The sequence below is a fragment of the Tachypleus tridentatus genome, chromosome 2 (assembly GCF_004210375.1).
Source record: "Tachypleus tridentatus isolate NWPU-2018 chromosome 2, ASM421037v1, whole genome shotgun sequence".
In the NCBI taxonomy this organism is placed as follows: Eukaryota; Metazoa; Arthropoda; class Merostomata; order Xiphosura; family Limulidae; genus Tachypleus; species Tachypleus tridentatus.
Window position 1 is genome coordinate 32,573,945 of NC_134826.1, and position 26,416 is coordinate 32,600,360.

General features: G+C 33.2%; 1 protein-coding gene across 1 annotated transcript; it reads right to left on the reverse strand.

Annotated features, from left to right (window-relative positions):
• Window positions 1-10,863: 10,863 nt before the first annotated feature.
• Window positions 10,864-26,146, reverse strand: LOC143240461 (uncharacterized). Its single transcript, XM_076482906.1, has 4 exons — window positions 25,724-26,146; window positions 20,466-20,678; window positions 13,683-13,778; window positions 10,864-13,298 (listed from the first exon to the last, which is right to left on the reverse strand). Exons 1-4 carry the CDS (start codon window positions 26,055-26,057, stop codon window positions 13,273-13,275), a joined length of 669 nt encoding a protein of 222 aa, XP_076339021.1. The 5' UTR covers window positions 26,058-26,146; the 3' UTR covers window positions 10,864-13,272.
• Window positions 26,147-26,416: the final 270 nt, after the last annotated feature.

Here is a 26,416-nt window from a genome sequence, read left to right on the forward strand (position 1 = left end):
TTGAGGGTCGGGTTCGCGCCCGAGTCGCGCTAAACATGCTCGCCCTCCCAGCCGTGGGGGCGTTATAACGTGACTCGTTGGTAAAAGAGTAGCCCAAGAGTTGGCGGTGGGTGGTGATGACTAGCTGCCGCCTCTAGTCTTACACTGCTAAATTAGGGACGGCTAACGCAGATAGCCCCTCGAGTAGCTTTGTGCGAAATTCAGAAAACAAGCGAACAATAAATTAATATAATACATTCTCAAATAATTACACGACTTCAAAAATCATGACAATATATAACACAATCAATACAACTAATCGTATGATAATAAAATTACATACCACGTGAAAGTGCTTAAACACAAATGTTATCTTTCTGGCTTAACTCAATCAATAATCATACTACTGAGGTGTACTGAGGCGGCCCGGCATGGTCAAGCGTGTTAAGGCATGCGACTCGTAATCTGAGGGTCGCGGGTTCGCATCCCGGTCGCGCCAAACATACTCGCCCTTTCAGCCGTATATAATGTTATATAATGTATAATATATAATGTTACGGTCAGTCCCCCTATTCGTTAATAAAAGAGTAGCCAAAGATTTGGTGGTGGGTAGTGATGACTAGCTGTCTTCCTTCTTACACTGCTAAATTAGGGACGGCTAGCACAGATAGCCCTCGAGTAGCTTTGTGCGAAATACCAAAAACAAACAAACAATCGAAAGCTGGGGTAGTAATGGGAATTTCCTGGTTAGGTTTTCTAACTAATTGACAGGTATGACAAATTTTACAAAACTGAGAAACATCTTACCTAATTTTTTGGCCAAATGATATGTCTCATAATTTTATTGCATGTCTTGGGGAGTTCATGGGCAACACTCAGTATTTCATAACGATATGCTTTCAGAACAATGCTTAGTGTTCCTAAGATGTTAGACGAGAAATATGAGATCAGATGTTTTAGCAGTCACGTTGATCTAAAATTAGACAAAAACGCTTTTTGAAATAATAGTTGTAAAAACTCTTGGGATTTTCGTCAAGTTTTATGTAGTTGTAAGCATTTGTTATTTGCCATGTTTCATTAGTTCTCAAGAAATGAAGTTTTGTAAATTTATTAGCAACTGATTTTTTTATTTTATTTTTTTCCTTTTATCTATAAAACTGTCGGTTTTCGTTTGTACGCTACTAATTAGACAATGCAGCTCTAACTTCCCTCAGGTTACTTGATTTGACGGTGTAAATAATGGGACATTTTCCGTTAGAACACTATCATATATGTTGCAGTGTTCCCATACATCGTACAATAAAACGATATCGCAAATCGCGGTAACTCCACTATGCAGACATGGGTAGTGTTTTTTCATAGTAATAATATAAGTAATATAAAAAGTGGTAATTTTTATTGCACCCGAGTGTGTGTTTTTCGTATAGCAAAGCCACAAAGGGCTATCTGCTCAGCCCACCGAGGGGAATATTGCACGAGAACTAAATTTATGAGTGGCACTCGTGAACACTGATGAAATAGAACTATGAAAGAACACTTAGTTTTCGTTATTGTAACGTATATGTGTGTGTTTTTTTTCTATAGTAAAGCCACAACGGGCTATCTGCTGTGTCTATCGAAAGGAATCGAACCCCTAATTTTAGCCTTTATTGTAACGTAAGAAATGTGTTACATGATGGATTACATCATGAATAATATATTCCATGTACTAATGACCTAAGCATCAGTAAATAAGTCGATGTTTAATTTTTTACTTTATTTTTAATGTACTCGGCAAAGACAATTTGGAATAACAATTCAGTTTGTTACGTATTATAATTTATTTCGGACAAGTTTCCGATTTATTATACTACATATTTAAATATCACTACTTCAGATAACCGGATATTTGAATTTGACGTTAATTAAACAATAATATGTATTAACTTTATATTTGCCAACAAAATTGATACACACAGTTTTCTTTCTCAGCACAAATATATTTTAGTACACAAAAAAAAGGAATACAATTCATAATAACGGTTATTACAAATAGTTATTAAATATAATGACTTATATACAACAGTTTTACCAACTTATAGACAATACGAAGTCTTACATCCTGTCCAGAATTGAATGTTTTATCGATGATCCAAGTCTGCGACGAGCATATTAATTCTGAGTTGATTTTGTCATACCTCCTTAAGCTAGCTAGCTTGACTAGCCTCACACCGTTGACATTTTACCGAAGGTTTGTCTGTTTGTTTTTCAATTTCACGCAAAGCTACACGAGGGCTATCTGCGCTAGCTAGTCATCACCACCCACCGCCAACTCTTGAGCTACTATTTTACCTACGAATAGTGATATTGATCGTCACATTATAACTCCCCCACAGCTGAAAGGGCGAGCATGTTTGGTGTGACGGGAGATTCGAACCCGTGACCCTCGGATTAGAGTCGCACGCCTTAACACGCTTGGTTGAAAAAGTTTCATTGGAATATTGTACAGTTTATAAGTATAGTGTGTTTAGCCAGTAATGAACTCCGAGTTCATTTCGATTTCTCTGTTGTTTTTATAAAATTTATATGACTTCTTTAGTCTCATCCGACAACAAAAAGTTGCTTTCACTTATGTTAGTTGTAGCACTTATAATGATATAATAAAAAATTATGTTGGTGTTCAAAAGAAAATTAATTTTGCTTGGCAATTACAATTTTTTTTCGAAGAAAATTCTTCCAAAAGCTCAAACTATTATTAATAATATATATTTAAGAGTAACTAACAATGGTAATATGCAACTTATAGATGTCATGCGTTCAAATTCTCGCTGGCATTAATTTGTTTTAAAAAAAAAATAGTGCTTTGCGATGAACTAACAAAGCTTATGAACAGCTCATCCGTATAATAAATTATACGGTCTTGCATACTCAGTTCTTAAATTAACTTTCGCATAGTATTCTCAGTTTGCAGGTTATTATTACACACTCATATCTTATTACACACTCTTCGCAATTGCGAGCATGAGCAGTATTAGTGATTTATGAAATAATCAGAACGCGTGTTATTCATTCACAAGCAATTTACCATTTCTAGATATATTGAAATGACTCCTATCCTTGATCCGTGATGACGAGAAACCCACTTATAGAGAAAATTATATATTTAAGAACGGCTGGTATGGATAGAGAAAGCGCTAGTAGAGAAGCGAACAACGTTTCGACCTTCTTCGGTCATCGTAAGATTCACAAAGAAAGAAAGGTTTACTGACCGGTAGCTGAAGGCGGTTGTGTAATTGAGTGTACGAACGTAAAGGGCGCGCTTGATGTTGGTTTGTTTTGTTTTTTTGTGGAATTTCGCACAAAGCTACTCGAGGGCTATCTGTGCTAGCCGTCCCTAATTTAGCAGTGTAAGACTAGAGGGAAGGCAGGTAGTCATCACCACCCACCGCCAACTCTTGGGCTACTCTTTTACCAACGAAAAGTGGGATTGACCGCAACATTATACACCCCCACGGCTGGGAGGGCGAGCATGTTTAGCGCGACGCGGGCGTGAACCCGCGACCCTCGGATTACGAGTCGCACGCCTTACGCGCTAGGCCATGCCGGGCCAAATATTTATGGATATATTTATTAATATATGTATAAAGGTGTTCCTTTGTATTGGTTCATTTTGGACTGGAGTTGTTGTATAAGTAAGGGTTCTTTAATTTTGCGTTTGTTTATGTTTATTTCTTTATTTAGTATTTGGGTGTTTTCTATGGTTATGTTGTGTTTATTTGATTTGCAGTGTTCGAAAACGTGTGAAGGTGACTTTTTTGTGTTTCTTGAATCTGGTTTCCATTTCTCTACTTGTTTCTCCAATATAGAAGTCGTGGCAGTTATCACATTGTATTTTATAAACAATGTTAGTATGGTGTTTGTCAGTGTAGTTTTTACATAGTATAGACCTTAGTTTTGTACCTTGATAGGAGTCACTGAGCTGTATGATCATACCAAAAGGTGATGTTTTGGCGTGGCAGTATAGAGCAAGATCGTCTAACAGTCATGGAGGGATCTTTTCTAATTCATTTTTTATTTTAGTCTATGATTTACAGGGGATTTCTCCAAGGAAAATCGGATAAGATCTTGTTCTTGATGTCTGTGTATCTTGGGTCAAATGGAAGTGTTTGTTTGTAGTTAAACACAAAGCTACACAATGGCTATCTCTGCTCTGCTCACCATGGGTATCGAAACCCGGTTTCTGACACTGGAAGTCCGCAGACATATTTCCGTGCCATTGGGAGGTAAGTGGAAGTTATTTAATTCAAGATGACTTACCATAAGAAGACATCATTTGTCCAAGGTGCCCATGCTCATTGTGAGTTATGTCCACCGAAAGTTACGTTTTTTTTACCTATAATATTTTGATTGCATTCCCCACTTTAATTAAAGTTGAGAACAACTAGGGATACTGAGAGTATTTAATTCTCTTTATCCCGCTCGAGGATTTACTTAATTAACTATTACGCAAAATCAAAATATCTGGCTTGTTAGAGAATCGAAATTTTGATATTTTTATCTGTGTGTGTATCCAGTGAAGTCCATTTTGCTTTTAACCTGATGATTGCCAAGTATTTCAGCTGCTACAATACAGCTCTAATGCTTCATCATTTTGTAACTTTTTCGTGACGCCATTTTGGATCGAAAGTGAAACAATTTGTAAGTAGATCAAATGCATGTATGCTGCTGACATCTATCATTGAAGTTAGGTATTATTGAGAACGAATTTACTCTTCCTTGTCACTGTGTTACCGATCGGCTTGGACGAGTTATCTGTTTACGGCACTGAACAGGTTAAGTCTCTGATTGATCCTTTATTTTTTGTTCTTGAGTTTCACTTGCTTATGCGGAATTATCTATAAATCCTATGCCTGGATTGGAACAATAAATTTAATTCTTGAGAATAATTTGTTGAGGGAGCACCTGAAAAGACCTTTTCACAGGACAGGCACCGATTATCTTAGATGATGGCATCATCTTGTCTAATCTGTTTTACCACTAATCCGAAAAGTCCGAACCCACAGGAGACCTATATCTTAGGATCGATAAGCTGTGACATCTACACCAAGTAGACGAATGATATGTCATCCGAAACAGTTGCACTCACTGTTTGTCACCATATTTGGATCAACCGGTTGGTTGGACAGAAATTTCTGAATCAAACAACAAATTATAAGTAGGAGGGTGACCTTTAATGAAATGTATTATAACTGAGGAAAAAAAAAACTTTGTTAAAGATCTAACGTAGCTTTAGTCAACTGTCATAGAAGCCGTACAGTAGATTTCAAGTTCAATGAACACACGTTCATGTAAGATGACTAGTTGTGCCATGGGATAAGTAGTTAGTCGAAATGTTTAATAACTTTGAACTGTTAACATTGATAAGGTGATTATGAATATAAATGATGCCATTCAAACCGTCTAATCCCAGCACCATCTTGTTCAAGGAAGCCCTGATTTTAATGAAAATGTCTTCTCGTACTCAACTAAAATAAGTTGGAGGGAACCTCTCCTTGAAGGTGTTCTTCGCCATCTTGTAGGATGTGACGTCATTTAAGATGTCACTGTTAAATCCAGATCTCTCTGTCAGTGTTTGTGTGTGTAAAATGAATTAAAAATTCAAATTCGACAAATACTCGACTCCACAAATTTACAGTTGTGTGTTGTATTATTACTAGTTATGATATTTAAATGTAAATTTTTTACGAATTTACAAAAAAGAAAAAAATACCAAAAATAGTTCAGACAGTTCACTACAGTACTCTCAGATAAAACGAACTCGTTTTGTTTTTTCCGTGCATGTAAGTCGTTAACCCATAGCAAAAGTGTCTGGTGTCTGAAAGTATATTTGGCCTCGTTGTGCTTTGAAACGTGTCTTGTTCCATGTGGTATCTCAACTTGTTTAAAATACGGCTTATTCCGCTGAAAGAATGCTCATATCCAGCAAATGTACCGTTGAAAGAGTAAGAAATTATTTTCTTGTAACACAGGTTCCTTTTCATGAAGTCTTTGTCAAGTGAAGTCATAATGGTTTTGAAATCAATGCTTGCTAACTGTACAGTTAGACATATAGCGAATGAAAATTGACAACTGGCTCACATTGTTGATACCTAACGTACCGTCATCAATTACGCAATAATATTTGTTATTCAATATCGAGGCGTCACAATCATTTAGAACTTTGGCAATGCACACCAGCAGATTAAAAGTTGTGGCTTTACTTACACGTGTCGAATGGTCGCTCAGGTTTTCCATCCATTGCTTCAGAGAACTATCTTAAAGATGAGAAATGAGAGGCTCACAATTCGTTGTATGCGAGAGTTTTTTCTTTTGTCAAGTAAACGCTTCCCACAAACGCAGCCTTTACTTCCCTTTTGTGACTAAATTCCTGAGTCAACTCTTGAACAAGTAAAATATGAAACATTCTTTCAAAACCATCTTTAAAAAGCTTATGCATTGCTTGAGCATAAACTTGTAATATTTGTTGAGCTTCTCTGTGTTCGCAATTGCTTACCGAAAGTTAGTAACAGGGATTTTTTTAAACACTACCTGTTCTATGTAATGCATCTAAATATTTTTTCCAAAATCCTCGGCAGTATTTACAAAACCCCTCCAAGGTATGTATCAGAAGATGGCCATTCATATTTCTCTTATCATTTCTTCTGGTATTTAACCAAAACCAATGAAGAGGGTGAAGAAGTTGCTGCAGTAGGTGCTATCAAATCAACATCACTAGTTCCAAGTATCGTTCGGCTGCCTAACTGTAGTTTGAGCCAAAGATTCAGCACTAGAACCACTACTCACTACCTGTAGTCTTGATTTCTTTACAACAAGCGATATAATTGATTTCTGCAATATACTTCACCTCAGTAAAGTTCAAATCACAAAGTTTTACATAATGTTAAGTAACGCTTTTTTGTTTTGAATTTCGCGTAAAGCTACTTGAGGGCTATCTGTGCTAGCCGTTCCTAATTTAGCAGTGTAAGACTAGAGGGAAGGCAGCTAGTCATCACCACCCACCGCTAACTCTTGGGCTCTTTACCAACGAATAGTGGGATTGACCGTAACATAATAACGCCCCTACGGCTGAAAATACGAGCATGTTTGGTGCGACGGGGATGCGAACCCGTGACCCTCAGATTACGAGTCGCACGCCTTAATCCACCTGGCCATGCCGGACCGTTAAATAACGCATCAAACAGCAAAATAATGTAACATTAGTACTATATAAATAGTTCCCATGCCATCTTATAAAACATGAACCGCTTTTCTAGAAATATCCACACGTCTAATAGTATCTACATACTTAGAGAAATTTAAAGAATTTTCAGTACTAAGTTAATGGTTATCTTATACAATCTAACACTTAAATGTGGATTAGTTGCTACAAGCCACTTCTTCTCACGATAAACATTAGCTATTTGTCAAATACGTCTTTGTTCGAGAAGTCACTATAATTTTGAGTTATTCCTTTGTATAATCATAGGATCCAGGTATACGATGAAATAATAGCCATGCGTCATGACTTTCATTCAGTTGTTAACGTCTCTTGTGAAAAAAGAAAAGTAATGTCTGTGAAAAAGACAAAATAGCTAAAATTTCTCGGATTTTGTTTTGAATAGGGGATTCCCCTGTATACCCCAAAATTCAACACTTTAAGTTATCCAGGCTACTAGGACGACATCTTGAATATAGCTGCGTCCACTTGTGACAACAATTTTGCCGGATATATATGCAAAACGGCTCGTTTGGGTTGAGAAAATATTTTACGTAGAAGAGCAAACAACGTTTCGACCTTCTTCGCTCATCGTCAGGTCCACAAAGAAGGCCCGTCATGGTCAAGCGCGTAAGGCGCGCGACTCGTAATCCGAGGGTCGCGGGTTCGCGCCCGCGTCGCGCTAAACATTCTCGCCCTCCCAGCCGTGGGGGCGTTATAATGTTACGATCAATCCCACTTTTCGTTGGTAAAAGAGTAGCCTAAGAGTTGGCGGTGGGTGGTGATGACTAGCTGCTGACTTCCCTCTAGTCTTACACTGCTAAATTAGGGACGGCTAGCACAGATAGCCCTCGAGTAGCTTTGTGTGAAATTCCAAAAAAACAAATAAGTTCACAAAAAAAGACGTAACTGACCGGAAGCTGACCACATGTTTGGAAGGGGTTGTGTAACTGAGAGTTGGAATATAAAGGGCGGTGTTAGATGTTGGAATATATAATTTTATATTATTATTTTATTATATTTAATATAGGTATAAAGGCGTTCCTTTATATTGGTTTATTTTGGGTTTAAGTTGTTGTATAAGTAAGGCTTCTTTAATTTTGCGTTTGTTTCTTTATTTAGTATTTGAGTGTTTTCTATGGTTATGTTGTGTTTATTTGACTTGCAGTGTTCGAAAACGTGTGAAGTGACTTTTTATGTTCTTTGAATCTGGTTTCCATTTTTCTACTTGTTTCTCCAATATAGAAGTCGTGGCAGTTATCACATTGTATTTTATAAATAATGTTGGTGTGGTGTTTGTCAGTGTAGTTTTTACATAGTATAGACCCCAGTTTTGTGCCTGGTTTTGAATAAATTTGGTATTAACTGAATGTCATATTTTGTTACTAGTTTTTGCCAAATGTTGGTTATTTGTCTGCTGATGTCGGGAATATATGGTATGCAGCAGTATATGGTTTCGTGATTTTTTAATTCGTGAGATATATTTACTTTAGTTGGTTGATTTTGCTTTCTGTCTAGGTGTGTGCGTATAATGTTTTCTACAGTTTGTGGAGGAAACTTATTGATGTTGATGAAGTATTGTTTTATTTTGTCTAATTCATCGTTAATTTTATCTGGCGAGCATAGTTTTATGGCTGTGTTTATTTGGTTTCTTAGTATGTTGAGTTTTTGTTTTGTTTCATGTTCTGAGTCCCAAGGAATGTATAGTCCAGTATGGGTGATTTTTCGGTGGACTCTGTTTTGAATTGTGTGTCGGTTCTTGTAATTTTGAGGTTAAGAAATGATATTTGATTGTTTTTTTCCTGTTCACATGTGAAGTTAATGTTGGGATGTATAGAGTTTTAATGTGATTGAAAAATTAAGTGTGTGCTCTGCAGATGTGAATCTCGCAACTGTGTCATCTACATATCTGTACCAGTACAGTGGTGGATGTAATGCTGTATTAATTGCTTGTGTCATAAACATATTGGCCAGAACTGGTGATTCTGGGTTGCCCATGCTTAGGCCATTTGTTTGTATATAGTTGTGGTTGTTGAACATGAAGTTTGTCTTTATCGTGTCGAATTCTATGAGGGTTGCTTGGAATGTCTATAGTTTCGTTAGGGTCTCGGATATAGAGTTCTAAGGCTATCTTGCAGGCTTCAGTAGTTGGAACTTCTGTAAAGATGGATATAACATCGAAACTGGCCATTAAGGCTTTATGATTAAGTTGATTTAGATTAGACTTGAAATTAAAAGAGTCTTTGATGAATGAGCTGGCTGATGTTACATATTTGGAGAATGCCTATGCTATGTATTTGCCAAGATTGTAATTAAATGCTTCATATGTGGACATTATTGGTCGTAATGGACAATCTGGTTTATGAGGTTTGGGGATGCAGTATATTTGTTGTGTGCGTGAGTCGGTTTTACGTAGGTAGGAATAAAGTGTTTGTGAAATTGTATTGGCTTTTTTCATTTTTAGTTGTAATTTGTTTAGTTGCGCCTTTATACCTATATTAAATATAATAAAATAATAATATAAAATTATATATTCAAACATCTAACACCGCCCTCTACATTCCGACACTCAGTTACACAACCCCTTCCAAACATGTGGTCAGCTTCCGGTCAGTTACCTCTTTCTTTCTTTGTGAACCTGTGACTAACAATAATCGTGAATAGCTCGTGAATATATACGAAGATAAATTATCCTAGTTATAAATACGTGAATTGCTTCTTCCAAATAATGCTATGAGCATAAAAATGACTTGTATTTGTCTCTTTAATTGTGGGTCTTATCACCAAAACGCCTTTAATCATATCACACTGCAGTGTATTTATAAAGTATTTTATGCAAATATTTAATTATAAAAGATATAAAAGGAGTGATACGTAGAATGGAGGAAACATCCCTTGAGATTGACACTGATAGTGAAAATACTGCCATTAAAATTTATATCGTTGACAAGTTTCTTTGAAAATAGGTATGCAAACAACAATTTATATGCTTCAGTAATAATTTACTTATGTTGGAACATACTATACCTTTCAAGAACATTGGTCTGTCGAAATTAGAGCACATTATTACCAACAATACAACTCTCAGCACACTATTAGCATAATGGTCTTTCTTATTCAAGCTTCATTAATAAGATGTATTTAATTAATGAAATTGATACTTCCAGTAAAAAAAGGATCCAAGATGGGACTCTTACAAAATACAGTTCCCAGTTTGGCATTTAATTACGTGTCAGTTAATGATGCCACATTTTTAAAGTATTAAATAAATTTGGAGAAAAGAACATGTAAAAAGATCAATGCACTATTCACAACTCAAACATGATACCATTTACAAATTGAAATTCAAACTAAGTGAAAATTAATGAGTGGAGCTAAATATTTTGATATGAATTGCTGGTGGCCACCATGTATGATCTGCAACTTTACACCGTTCTAGGGGGCAGGGCACCCATCACTCAACACTGACTACAAGTCGTTGAAAATACAATATCAACCAATAAAACTGTCAGGTCAGTAGACTCTCTTTCCAGACCTAAAGAGTATTTGACTAAAAAACCTACTTCATGCATGTCAATACACATTTTTCCCAGTATCAATTTCAAGTCTGCACATTTGGTACACTGGAATATAACCCTCGAGTTCTTAGTTGCAACAAGAATTATGCAAATAAAACTTTTGTCCCAAGAAATGAGACATTTCTTCCACTGCTCTGTTTTAAATTCAAGCTCCATAACCTTTCAATTGTACATTACTCCAGGTGAATTGCATAATGATGAATTTGTACCGTCCTTCTCACATGTTGAAAAAAAGATATACGTTTACTCATATCACCTAGTTCAACTTGTCAGTTCACAAAATCAGATCTAGCATGTTGAACATATAGGTTTCCTTCAATTTGTCAAGATGTTCATATATACTAAAGGCATATTCTTAAAATTATGTTGAATATAAATTCACAGTGGCAAGTAAAAAACAATCCTAAGCAGTATAAGAAGTTTAGTGTTGTTCTCTTAATTTACCACAGTCCAGATTAATTGATGAGAGGTAGAATTCTCTAAATGAAATAATTTAATGGTGAGTAGTGAAATATTTAATAGCTTGAGTTTTGTATTTTTTATATCATTTGAGTTGGTGTAAATTTAGTTAACAAGTGGTGTTTGCTTATATGAATTGTAGGATATCACAATTTGTTGCCATGCTACCAGTATGCTACTGAACAGTATGTATTGGTGTGCTTATGTGCATTGCATGTCAATACATATGCCCATAGTGATTTGTGTATATTTGATTACATAAACAAATTCTGAACATACAGTAATGGAAATTATGTAAGTACACGAGACTTACACATACAAGTTTTACAAAAAACAACAAAAAAATGAATAACTGTAAATTTATTAATGTTACAAAACATTACACATAAACACACAAAAAAAGCAAATCAAAATTGTACAATGGACAAATATTTTTTCTTCACTGCTTCCCTTGGGGTGAGAATTAATCCAAAGTGGAGAGGTGGACAAAGGTAATCCTACACCATTTTTCAGTTTTCTGCTATACTTGTTTTACTGAAGCTATGTTGATGCTTAAGTCATGACAGAATTTGAAAACACCACTGATTTTCTGTTTTTTTATGTTTTATTATGTTTAAAAGTACAAACCTACCTTCCACAGAACAAATTAAACAATGAATAATATTCTTTTTTTAGCATCTCTTTTACAACAAACCAGTTTTAGTTACACTATGAAAGACAAACTGAATACTCATTCAAATAAAATATGTACATAGTTTAAAATTAAATGTACACAACTCACATGTATAAACAATCACAATGTATTGTTTAATATGTATTGGTACTACTTTCAAAGGTATTTATTTCCTTGAAATATTGCCTGCTTATCCGCAGGAAGCACAAAAGGTCATTACATAATACTTGTGATTACGGCCAGTATATATTTACTTATGATTACGGCCAGTATATATTTACTTCTCATCAGCTATTTCATAAATAAAAGAAAAAGAAAAACTGATAGTAATAAAGATATTAAAGTATACAACATTAAATAAATAATTTTTCTGGTGCTCTCATGTTTATGAAGCTGTAAATCACAATGTGCTTCAGGATATTTTGTTAGTTTACCAAATATACTCTTGTTCATATTTAGAGCCCAATTTATTTATTATGCTAAACAGCCAAAGAGAATAAAGTTCGAAACCTAATTTTATGTTAAACAAGATTCAATTAAACTATAAAAGACAAACTGAATAAACTAGCTTCTTAAATGTTTTGTACTGCTTCAACACATAAAATTCAATGCATTGTAGCAATACAACATTTTGGTACATCATCCATTACAAAGCATATGTCACTATGCTGTACAATAATACAAATTTTTAAAAGCCTTACTATAAAAAATATTCCAGACTAATTGCTTCATCTTAGACATTTTTTAAAAGTCTTTAAATCTGTAATAAGAGGGAACAAAATATACAATTTTGCTATCAGTTATCCCAACCATTTTTTCTATTGCTTGTTTATAAAGCTGAATGTGAATAGAGAGTAGGAAAAGTAGATCTTTAGTATCTGTACAATTAACTTATTCTTCAAAGTATATTTATTTTGGTGTTCAAAGAAGCTAGTTATCCATGTGTTCTTGAGTAAATATGATTCCTATATGACGAAAATTTAAATATACTGAAAACTGTTACATCTAAACATATCTTTGATAAAGATACATTTTATAACACATGTATAGCTGCTGTATGAAATATTAATTTTTATTTTTAGTAAATGAGTTAGAGCTTTTCCACATCAACAAAGTGATAGATATACCTTTTATCGAATCAAAATCTTATGTTTAAAATAAGTGTTCTTATTAAAAGTAAGTGGAAAAAATTGGTCATTTCCATATTTAAAAGATTCACAAAGAAAAACCTTAAGCATACATATTCAAAAACAAGGGTTATATTTGGAATTATTTGTTTTCTTCATACTACTTTGTGCCTCTATTATAAACAACACCAACAGTTTATAAGGTAATTTTCAAATCTGGCACTATCCATCTTCTATACATTTTACATCTAGAGGAAAATTTTAAAAATAAATCAAGAGATTCACATTTCTTTTTATTGGACATGAAAAGTACAACTGAAGAGTAATAGCAAAAATGTAAAATGGAATATTTGATAACAATATTGTTCAAATCTATTTTTAATTCTATAGAGATGTAAAAACTGTCAATTAAAATTTAGCAGTTGCTTCATAGTTTGGTTGTTTACACTGCCATATGCCAATCCTTAGTCAAGTAGAAGTTTATCAGGAAATTCAGTTAGATTAATAAAAATTACAGTGTTTACAATATGTTTTAGCTGCATATTTTTAGGCAGAATAATACCACTTATACTACTATTTAAATAAGAATAAACAACAAATCATTGAAAATTAAGTGCTAAAAAAAAACCAACCAATGTAAGTTGACCCATAACATTCGGTTCTTGTAGTCAGAATCAGGAGACTGAACACCAATAGTTCAATGGATTTCCCTACCACATGACTGTTACCTGGAAAACAGAAATGGCAATAATTATTTGCTCATATCAAATTATTTGATTTTACCCTGTAGATGTTGATAAAACAACATTTTCAAGAATATTTAAAATATACTAACTATTCTAACACAACAAAAGGATAAATTTTATATAAATGTTACTAAAGAAATTGTAGCTACTCAACAGAGCAACAACTTGAATCTAATTCAATTTACAACATCAAAAAGTGAAAGATAATCATGAAAAAGGGTAAATATTGTTAAGAATAAGTGCTGCCACCTGCAGTTAGGTGTTTGTTTTTATACATGTGTACTCCATGAATAAACACATATCAACAGGTTATGGGCCCAGGAATGCTCTAATAGTGCGTAAACAGATGAAATTGTTTTAAAATTGATAGTACAAGTAATCCAGGAGATACTGAGGATTAGTGTAGAACAGTTTTGGATGGCACAGGATTTACATGAATACTTTATCATATCACAAGTGCTGGGTGATCCGTTTCCTTTGTCTGAAAGCCATTGTGAAATACCAAGATAAACTGTAAGTAAAATATTGATTGACACTATTTTCTCAAATCATATAAAGGGAGAAATCAAGAAAAGAATATTACAGTTGTGGTTGAAATAGTTTGACAATGGAAGATAAAATATCAATTGATAAGTTGGGAGAAAATAATTGGGCCACATGGAAATTTCAAATGGAACATTTATTGAGAGGAAAAGGCCTATGGGGCCATGTGACTGAAACACAGGTATTGGCAGAGACAGCCAATGATCAAACAAGGGCAGATTTCAACAGGAAAAGGGAAAGAACATTTTCAACAATTGTTCTGAATATTCAAGGTGCACAACTCTATCTTGTCACCTCATGCACAACTCCTAAGGAAGCATGGAATATACTGCGTGCTCACTTTGATAGGAACACACTAGCCAATAAACTATTCCTGAAAAAGAATTATTTTCAATGTGAGATGAAAGAAAGCATGACAGTCCAGGAACATTTGAAACAAATGAAGGAATTAACAGATCAGCTTGCTGCAGTTGGGGTGGAAATAGCAGAAGAGGATCAGATTGTTACCTTACTTATTGTTACAGCCCTGGAAACCAGAATTTATGATATCTCATTAGAATTTGTGCAACAGGCACTGATTAATGGAGAACAAAAGAAGAAAAAGACCACATCAAATGAAGCATCATCAACTGCATTAGCCACTAGCAGCAACTTCAAACCACATAGAACACAAGAAATAAAGAAAAGGGGTAACAGCTTCAAGTGTTACAAGTATAGCAGAGAGGGACATATGAAAGGCAATTGTTCAACACTAAAGGGAATGGTCCACAAAGCTAAGAATGTGGATATATCATTTTTGAGTGGAATGTTATATTTGCTTGACTCAAGGGAAGTGAGAAGTTTGTGAATAAAAGTTATTATACTGTTTATGCTATATTTATTAAAATAAGAACAAATTAGATATTCAAAATATACATAAGTACACAAAATCATAAATTTATTTGAAGAAAGTGTCCAATTTCAACTGTTTTGTTTTTCAATGGGTTTTCTCACAGGATTAAAAGAGAATGCCAATTCTATGGCCTTTTGATAAAGTTCACTTCCTCCCTTCATTTTTGCATACATTTTAATAGCATTAATATAACTTAACACTTGTAAGGAAGTAGGAATTTCTATTTCCTTACTATCTTTTTCATTTTGTTCATCTTTTAAATCTCTTGCACTGTTACCATTTTGTGATTTTATTATAAATTTTAAATCATTTTCATCAGTTTCTGTTAAAACATTCTTGTCAACATTCACAGAATCATCTGCATCAGTTTTCTCAATCAGAGTTTGAGTTTTACTAGAATCGTCATAACAAACAACTTCTCCACAATCTCCGCCATTATCCTGAATAAATACACAGTTTAAAAAGCACTTTATTACGCATTCATCTTTTATGCATTTGACTGAATGACTTAGAAATATAATTAAATTTAACACGTCAATTTTCATGATCATTTCAGATATTCTCTTACAGTCATCCATATTTGCAATAATATGCTGAAGCATCAGATTTTTGCATTTCAATTTTATACACTGTATAATTCCATTATCTAGTGGCTGTAGAACTAATGTTGTACATGGTGGTAGAAAGACTAAACAAACATTTTAAAGTTGAACTTTTGGAAGACAAGTTCCATTATCTAGTGAAAAGTAAAATATTCCTATTTTCTTGTTCCATTCTTTTGTTTAATTTGTTTAAAAATTCCTCGAATATAGCACTTGTCATCCACACTTTATTATTCGCTTTCCATTCCACAGGAAATTGACTCTTCCTTAAATTTTGCAACAGCGTGAATTTTCACTTTTACTTATTACCCATGGTTTCTCAAGTTTTCCATCAGAAAATGTGACCAAAAGTACAGTAAGTTATGGTTAAATATATTCTTGTTCTTTTTCTGCCGTCATTATTCTGGTGGTTGTTATTTGAAAGAATGATTGACTGTACTTTTGATCACATTAATTAATAATTTCTTTAAACATTAATAAATTCTTGTTTAATTAATAATATATTAACATTTAAACAAATTATTAATTAAATAAGAAATTAATATTTAATCAAAAACATTTTTTCCACCTTACTCAGGTCCTAATCCTACTTCTTGATAGATGAGGTAGGTGAAAGTTTTCCATTTGCATTACACAGGTTCTACCATATAGAGGGCCTTTTATATGAGAAATCTTAAGATAATGCTGCAAATTTTTGATATTTCCAGCTTGTACAGGTTTCTGCCTTAAGCAGTTTCCAGCTTAGCCAGGTTTTACTGTATATAGTGGTCTTACAGAAACATTTCATCTCCACAGGAAGTGTTAGAGAAAAATAAAGAAAATATTAGTAGAAAATGATTTCGCATACTTGAAGAGGCAACAACCATCTCTGGGTTTGATCCAGAAAATGTTTCTGAAATGGTTAGGTAAAACCAAAATATCAGCTTGACCCATTTAAAGGTGAACACACATGTGAAGAATCACCACATATGGAAAATGATACCCATCCAAGAAAGATAGAGCTATATCATGCACATAATGTGCAATGAACCTATTAGGAATTGTCCATATTCCCACTTGTACAATATTCTCCAAAGGACAATGGATCTAAGCAATTAAAGACATGGTAACATGGCATATCTGGAATAATGACACATTAAACAGCTAATGATCTGCTGTTGACAAGTCAGAATGAGTTAGATGAATAAGTTGCCAAACCCAGTAAGGGTAACACAGGAAAAGAGGAATTCCACTGCATAAAGAGATGAGAATGGAAACCCTGAAAGGATTTAGTACAAGAACTATTACAATAAAGGGAAATGACATGATAAAGAAGCTTATCAGAATCACAACAGGAGTATAAGTGGGAAATAAAAGGGAAGAAAAGATGAGAGAAAATAAAACAACCCTCACAAGCAGAAGATGTCTTGGGAAGGAAGGAACAATTGGAATAAAGAAGATCATAAGAAGCATGGTAAAGGGTGTAGAAAAGATTAATAGCATAAATATCAGAACAATAATGACAAGCAGTGAGAAGGAGAAAGAAATAAGTGTTAAGGGAACAGTGGTACAAACTAAAGATAGCAACATGTTCAAAAGGAGAATTGGTAAGGTTACAAGGAATGACACTGAAGTCTCAATACAAAAGCTTAAAAGGATAGAACAGAAAAATAATACAAAAGCAATGGAAAGAACATAAATAACAGGGGAGAAGAAGAATTTATGAAAAAGGGAGAAGTAAAAAGTGTGGGACAGAGCAGCATGATAACTGGAAATTGAACACAGACACACCTTGATCAAAGAATGAGATAAAGAACCAGGATAAGTGAGAAACTGAAAGATAGGGAGAACAGAAACTCTGGTGAATGGACCACTGATGAAAAGTAGACCAATAATGTTGATACATGAACGATGAGGAAAGACGTATGGATTGGATAAGAAAAGAAGCCACACAAGTAGTAAGTCCTTGAAAGGTAGCTATAGACTGGACATAAGCCACACAAGATGATGGAGTTTGGCAACATCTGGATGAAACACATTCATTCAAGGTTAATGGAGTAGATACCTAGATAAAGGTGTAAGAAGAGGAGTTACTGCTCCAGTAAGAGCTCAAGTAGAGGATACCAGGCCAATATGGAGCAACTAACAATACATGAATGAGGTACTAAGTAGGAGTGAGAAAATCTTCTCTATCTTGATGAGAAACCCCATTTGAGCAGACTCTCAAAGAATAAAGTAGATGTGCCTGGCAGACTGAGCTCAGAAAAAAGGTGTACAACAGCTAACCATCCCTACAATGGTGAGTCTGAAGACCTAACAAATGAAGAGGACATGCAAAGGCATGGATAACTCAACAGAACACATTAAGAGCCAAGGCAATACCAAACAGTAGTACATGGAACTGGAACACATCTTCCCTGTGGACAAACTGAAAATAACAAAGTGACTTCTGAGTAATGAGGATGTGAAAGTAAGCATCTGTCACGTCATATTTGATCATCTAAAGTAAAAAAAATCTACTGAATAGAGAGAGGAGGTAGGATGAAATCAAAGTGAATCAAGGTCCAGAAATGCATTAAGCAAGGATAGATTGAGAACAGGTCTCCAATCTTCTGTCTCTCTGTTCGTGTGGGTTCATATTCCCAAACAGATGGGAATATGAACCCACACGAACAGGCACCATATGTTCTACAGCATCCTTATGAAGAAAATTGAGAGCTGAGTTTGCCAAACAAATGGAGAAGACATAATCACCAGGAGGAGGAAAAGAAACCAGGAAAGAGGACAGTGGAAGAGGAAAAAATAATTGAATGCATAGACTGACTGACAGAACACATAACACTCATGAATCTATCATGAAGGGTTTCCAGATGGCAGACAATAATTGTAACATGATCGTTAAAGAAGCATCCCATTACCACTGATGGTGAGACAGAGGAATGGGCATAAAGTTAACATCAGAAGTTGGAAAAAAGGACAGGGCAAAGAAGGAGCATGGGGCACTCAAACAGGTAAATATTGAGCAGAATCAGTAGGAGGAAGAATGCAATTTCGCCGCAGTAATTCTGAACTCTAAAGATTCCCAAAGACACTTTTGTGTAAAAATAGGGCCTGACAGTTGGGGGTGGTGCATTCCTACAAGTAAATCCCAACAACACAAAATCCAAATAGGGAGAAAGAAGGCTAAAGCTACAGAGGAAGGTCTGGAGATTGGCTGAGAACTAATAAAAAAAGACCAATGGGAAGCCTGAGACAATAGAAGAATGAATTGAAAAAATTGGTCAATGTAATGCAAACTGTAGTAAACTGGGACCTATTAAAATTAACCAAAGCAACAGGATTAGAATCTTACAAGGGAAAGAGAGGACCTAAATGCTGAAAATCTAAACAGGGAAATGAGGCGTGTTGAAAGGCAAAAGAGAATTGACAGAAAGGCCATATGGGACAATGCATATTCACCCATGAATGTACTTGAGCAGCAACAAATTGAGTATGAACAAGAATGGTGGGAGAGAGAGGAAAATAACTGGAATGAGACTCTTCTTTCAGGAAGTAAGAAGTACAAGAATCAAGGGCTAAATAGAACACATTAAATTTGACAAACCTGATTAATAAGGTACAAGAAAGGCATGGTTGACAGTCTCTCCTGACTGTCAGAATTATGTGTCTAGTTGAAAACTAAGACAAGGAAAACCAAGTCAAACTTATCCTTCCTCTAACAAAAAACTTCCTCAGAAGTGTGGTCCTGGAGGAAGAGAGATAGAGCAGAAGAAGCAGGGGAAATGTCCAACTCCAGCCAACATTATAAACTCGTTCAACTTGAGACAAATTTCATACATATTAACAGGAACCTCTTCATCTGCCATATGAAAATTTAAATTTGTACATCCACATGGACTTTATTGAAAAGAATAACAGTAAAGTAACTACTAAATGAACAAGGAATTTTAACTAAAAGCAAAAAATAGCTAAAAAACATAAAACCATAGCAAAATATACTTGATCAATTGAAAACACACATCTGAACAAGTGCTAATCAAGGAAGAGAGGATTGTGCAGCAATGGTAGAGGGAGCTATGGGATTGGTAGAGGATGGTCACAAGATCAGTACATGTTGTTGCAAAGGGCTAGTACACTCTTAATAATTTACCTATAGGGCAAATGAAGGTCAAAATAGCTATGAGTGAGAGAGGTAAATTTTAGAATTTCTTGGGAAAGAATGTACACTCTTAATATCATGTAATGTTAAAGATGCATAATTCCATAACAAAGTACTAACTGTTGATTGAAAAATATACAAAATGTTCTTCCTCTAAGAAAAAAACTAACCCCTGAAAATAAAAAAAGTTTTGTTAGTGAAACAGAAAAAACTGTTTTATGGTCCATTGTTGACAATTTAAAGCCACGACCACAAGACTGAGAAAAATGATGTTAATTTGAAAGGATGCCTTTCAATTTTAAGTTTGTTTCTTGTTTTTTTTGTGGAGGGAAAGCATTGTTCATTATGTAAGTAATTATCTAGCACTGAGGAATTAAGCTGATTAAATAAGATCTTCATTGTTTAAAACTTCAGTACACTTATACTTATGGCTTTAAAACAAAATAAAAACACCAATATTTAAAAGCTTTGGTTAGTAAACAAATCTTGCTTACTGCATAAGGGATACTTCCTCTCTGAAACTGTTATCTCTGATACCCAGGAACCACTTTGACAAAGTAAAGTAGGTGGACCAGATAATGTGTAATGTTCAAGGCAATGGTAAGAGACTCTGATACCTTCTCTAGGCAAACCCCAACAAGTGTTTCCCTCTGTTATGTTGTAGTAGCCATTTTGGATTGCAAGGTTATCAGTAGGGCATCCTTTTTCTGAGGAAACAAAGAAAAAGAAGATACAAATCAAGCAATTGGTGTTTACAATGAACAAGATAGGTAAATTAATATGTAGAATTATAATGTAGAGAAAAGTCTATTTATAATTCTAGAATACATATAAACACTTTTCTTTATGGCATCACATCTTCAAAGTATTGGCAATAATAATTATTTAAAGCACTTGTGGTAAGATCGTGACGAACATATATCAATCATTCTCATGATAATTATCCTGCATATATGATCACAATACTTATATTTTATAATTATTAGCTAGTAATTATTAACTAAAATATAGATGTTATTTAATGATTAGACTTGCTCAAGGATGGCAGCAGAAAGAAGTTTAATTGACTACAAACGCCCAGAAAGAGATAAAGGAGAGGTGAACAGCTTTCACACTCAAATTCAATCACAGCCATTATTTGGAGCCTATTACTCAAGTCCTCTATTGCAACTTTTTAAAATAATTGTAAATATAGAATAGATTATAATCAGTATATTTATGTACATCTTAAAGACTAAATTTATACCAACATTAGTGCATATAACATTAAACTAGTGAAATATGGACCTAAAGTTAACTAGACAACCCAAACATTTACAAGTCCAACTTTATGAAAATTATTCATTGCCCAGTCTACTACCCATATCTATTTTGCAAGTAACACAGACTTGTTACAGTCTCAGTGTTCTACTCACTAAATCAAAGTTACAACAATAGTCAATACCACTAGACACTATCACTACAGAAATAATGGAATTATGATATAGAACAATATTCAAATACTATTAGATTTAGTCTAGAACCTTTGGGTTAGGCCATATTATTGGCATTAAGACCTTACAGGCATATTAAGCATGCAGCTGAATTAGCCTGCTCAGTACTGAACCTTACAGTACTTATGATGACATTATTGTAAATGTTAACATTAGACTGTTTATGACTCACAACTATGTTAAATAAGCTAATTCATTCACAAATGTAGGTCTATAACAGACAAAATAAAGTGAATATAGATCTAAGTCGAGTTTGATTGATCTTATGGGAATGTGTGGGAACTATTTTAAATAAATCATTGCTATATTGGCATGGAAACTGTACATAAAACACAAATATTTTGCATGTTTAACAACAACAACATGTCTACCATGATGTGATGCATACTTCACTTTGAAAAACCACTGATCAACTATATATTAATTAATATTCCTGCTGATCTACAATATTTCAGAGGTTTTCCAAAATTGCATTTTTGTAAATGTTCATATTAATGTTTTAAAGTAAGCATACTTCTGTAGTAGCCATTCATTCAAAAGTTTTATTTATTGAAGTTAACATGTAAAATTGTTTTATTTTATCAATTTATTTCTTTTTTCAATTGATGGAAATCTTTTTTGAGATAAAACTCTACCTTCCCTGTTGGGTGAAAATATTTAGGATACTAATCATGACAACAAGCTATGTAATAGTTTTAGCAAACCAACAATTTTGATACATTGCTGATATTAGGATGAGAACATATAATACTGCTTATAGGGGGTTTGAAGCTTCTGACAGTAGTTTGAAAGAAAACATTGATCTATAATACTCAATCAGTTTTCAGCAATTTTAGTTATTTATCACAAGAAGGTTTAATCATTATCACCATAAGTAAAAAAAGACTAAATTTTACAAGGCTATAACAATTTATCAGGTGCCTTAAATATTCATCAAAAATACCTTTGATGTTCAATAATGGACTTAAATGAGTTTATATATTAACTGCAGGAGGATTTATTTCCAGAGAGAGAGAGAGAGAAACTTTCCCCATTAAATTCACCTCCCCTAAATTTTTTTGTAAATATGAGGTTTTTTATTTCACTGCCTCATGAAAAATTATAAAAGAAAATACCTGAACTACAATTTCATTACTTCACAAGACTGGTAAAGTAGTAGAGAAAACAAACATATAATCAAAAATATCTCACAAGTCAACATATTTCTTATCAATTCAGTGACTTGTGAGAAACAAAAGACATCTTGAATGTTATCATGGCATTTTAGTGCTGACATATGAGTTCCACAATACTTTACTATCATAGTAAATTAATGCCAGTGCATTTTACTGCTGGCAAATAATTATGTTCTCAAAGCAAAACATTTTCTAGCACAGTGAACAACTTTTTCTTGAAAATTAAAACAATCACCAAAAGCACATGGATACATATTCTCAAGATAAAACATTTGCTAGCATAGTGAATGATCTTATTAACTATTACACTGAACTTGATTAAAAAATAAAATTAATTAGCAAAGTAAATGGAATAATTTGCTGGGGAGAAAAAAGGCTATCATTGCATAGCAAATACATACACTATTATTTATGTTTATGAAGGTACAAATTTTCATGTTCAAGGTTTTTTGACATAGTAACAGTTGCTTAATAATAATAAGCTGACAATTTCTATATGAACAAAAACATTAAAATTAAATAATTATTTGCTACATCTCTTTGTTGGCAATTAAATGCACCAGTACTAAAATGACAATAAAATGTTGCCACAGTCATATCCTGACAATCAAATGTTGCAGAACCATTATTTATGCATGCCTTTATCTGGAAATCCATAACACACAAATTAAGTGGAATGTGATAAAAGCAGCTGCAGTCTAAATTGTTTTATTATACGAATTAAGCATTTTGATGGTATTGCTATGCCATATTTTGCCATTCAAACCATAATTTTGAAATTCTTATACTGCATAAGTAATGTTTAAAATAAACTTGTCATTCATTGTCCAGTCCAGTTGAAACGTTTTTTGTACTGAATAAAAGGCCTCCTAAGAATTGACTTGTAGGAGACAAAAAACAGATCTTAAATGCTACTTTTGCATACCTCTGATCTGAAATCAGTGATGGACAAATTAAGAGTAGTATAAAAAACATTTGCAGGTTAAATGACTTATCACAAATATCATACTTCTTTCACCACAGTGTTTTCTCAGCTTTTAGCATTTAAACTGCAATAATTTAAGAGTCATATGCAAAATTGGCTTCACTACTAAACCACAATGACAAAAAACAACAACAATAAAACAATAACTAATTTAAATAGTAATGAAAACAAAAAAAGGCAAGGATAAGAAATTACAATACATGAAAATGCATTTCATTACATTTAATAATAATGTTATAATTTTTTAAAATAACTATTTTACAGAAATCAAATGAATGTTTCAGATTAAACATATGTTCATAAACCTAGAAGGGAGATTTTACACGTTTCATAAATTCTAGTAAAATTTGCCAATTAAAATATTTTATATTGTTCATAGTTTACTTAATAAAGTGATTCTGACACATATGTTGTTAATTTTTAAAAGAAACTTCAACTTTTTAGATCTGACCAATAATCATGAACAAGTTTTTATTTTATTTTACTTTTTCCTCTTAAATTGTTTTCTGGAGAGAAGAACATCTTATTAACTACCTTAGGAATAAATTTGTTTGTAGAATAATCTTGGAATTTCAAACTTTTGTTCTGAATAAAGTAAAACCCTACTGAAAAGAACTCGTATTTTTCACGTTTCAAAGTATATCAATGTGTCATCTTTAGGAGTGTAATTTTTAAAAATATTACACTTATTTATACAATTATATCATACAATTAAATTGATATCTTACTTCATTAATCTGGTCACTTTCAGAAGTAGTGAATGCATTTAATTTAAGGGATGTCTCTATAAATGATAAAGGGTGAATTTGACTTTTGAAAGTGAATGGGACAGTTTTGATAGATCTACAGGCCCATTGATGCCTCATAAATTATATATTATATTTACATATATTTTAGCTGCCAGCTGCATTCAAGCTGGGCTTGATTTTTTATCTATACTTTGAAGTTACTTTCACCAAAGTTTGGTTTTATACGAGTACAGAAACATCCAATCCATTCTTTGTTCATTATTTCCTTTTGCTTAAGAACTCCCATCACTCTGAAAGATAAGGTTCCAAATAAAGTGTTAGAATATTTATCTCACAGGATTACTATGAATCTTTCAAAAGAGCATGTGTTATATGAGTTTCTATTTTAGTTTTATCAAGACTGTTCGGACCTATGTGTTTTCAGCACATCATGAATGTGGTTCTTTGGAATAATTTTCTGATCAATTTCTTAAGTCAAACAAATCATTTTTCATTAAGTTGAAATATGTGAGTCTGAAGTAAAATGTCACTACATGAAATAAAATATAGTATTATTAAAGAAATTATTATATTTAAATTTTATTTTTTTGTCAATTTGAAGGCAAGTTGTATATTTGTTTTTGAAATTATTACTTTTTTAATAAAGAAAAGTTTCACACTTCTAGTTGTAGGCTTCCTTAAAATTTCACATAGGCATTTAACTGTCTGTATATAACATTGACCCATTGACATGAAGTTCTACATTTAATGACAAGCTTATTTTAGTTATTCTCTCATTTCAATAAAACAATATTGTTAGACATGAAAATATTATACTTATTAAAATATGTACAGCTATGCGCTCAACTTATTACCTCAACCCTAAACAAGCTGAAGTTTTATTGGGATTATATTAATACAAAACAGTACTGTTTTATTTGGTATACCACAGTGAATACTTATTTGATAGTTGTGATTACTGTAATTAAAATAACTTACTTTCATTACCTGAAAAAAACAAAGAACAAAAATCAGATTTCAAAAATATCTGCTGATCTATTTTTCATAGGATCCATTCCATGAGCAAGTACAGATTTTGAAAATTTTTTTAAAAATTAAAAGTAATACAATAAACCATTGGACCTAAATGTTTATTGTGAGTTTTTCAGTACTTATTTCACATTCTTGTATCCTTATCAAAAACCTAGAAAATTTTAAAAATATTTTGTACTTAAATAGATCATATAAACAAATATAATATTCAATAGCAAACTGCGAGAATCTCAAAATTTTAACATTTTGTTTTAACAATATTATGTTAAAGGACTGTCATCTTTCTTGGTGACAAAAATAAGGAGGGTAAAAACTAACCTCCAAAGAGTTTATACTTAATCCCTGTTCTCCAAGTGGTACCTTGAATAAACACATAACAACGGAAAGTAATGTCTGTATGATTCATCCAGCTTTGTATCCCATACACTCTGTTCAGACTGATACTATACGTTCCATTTGGTAGTTGTATTGTTTGATCAAATGGTACACTAGATAGGTAAGAACCACGACTCTCACTGAAGATGCCACAAGCTGGTGATGGCTTTGGAAACATACCTACACATTGAAAATTAATAGTTTCACGGCAGGCAATCATATCTCTATGTGTCTTCCAACTGTTCTCCTTACAAGCATCTGCAACATCAAAGTACATTACAACCACAGTTTAAGATTATATACCATATATAAATCACTAAATTGAAAATTAGATAATTCTATTAATTACTAAAGAAATAAAGGAGTAAAATCTCAGTAATAGAGTATTTACATTGTAAAGTTTGGTTTTTATTATATAAAGTTACACAGGTAACATATTTGTTTCTCTTGTATATTTAAACTTAGCATTTTAATTATAAAAAATCTAATAAGGGAAACTTCTAAGGTATATTAATAGATACATGTGCTCACAATTAGACATTTGACAGTCAAAGCTTTAATTTCTTTCTTTCTGCTAATAAGGTGAATTGAATTCCCTCAACTGGAGCACTGATTAGATGTTAAAGAAATGTTGGG

Coding starts and splice junctions, on each gene's coding strand:
- LOC143240461 (XM_076482906.1), bottom strand. CDS start 26,057: ATGTACTTTGATGTTGCAGATGCTTGTAAGGAGAACAGTTGGAAGACA. Junction 20,679..25,723: donor TAAGTATAAACTCTTTGGAG/GTTAGTTTTTAC, acceptor TTGTTTCCTCAG/AAAAAGGATGCCCTACTGAT. Junction 13,779..20,465: donor GAGGAAGTATCCCTTATGCA/GTAAGCAAGATT, acceptor TCTGTTTTCCAG/GTAACAGTCATGTGGTAGGG.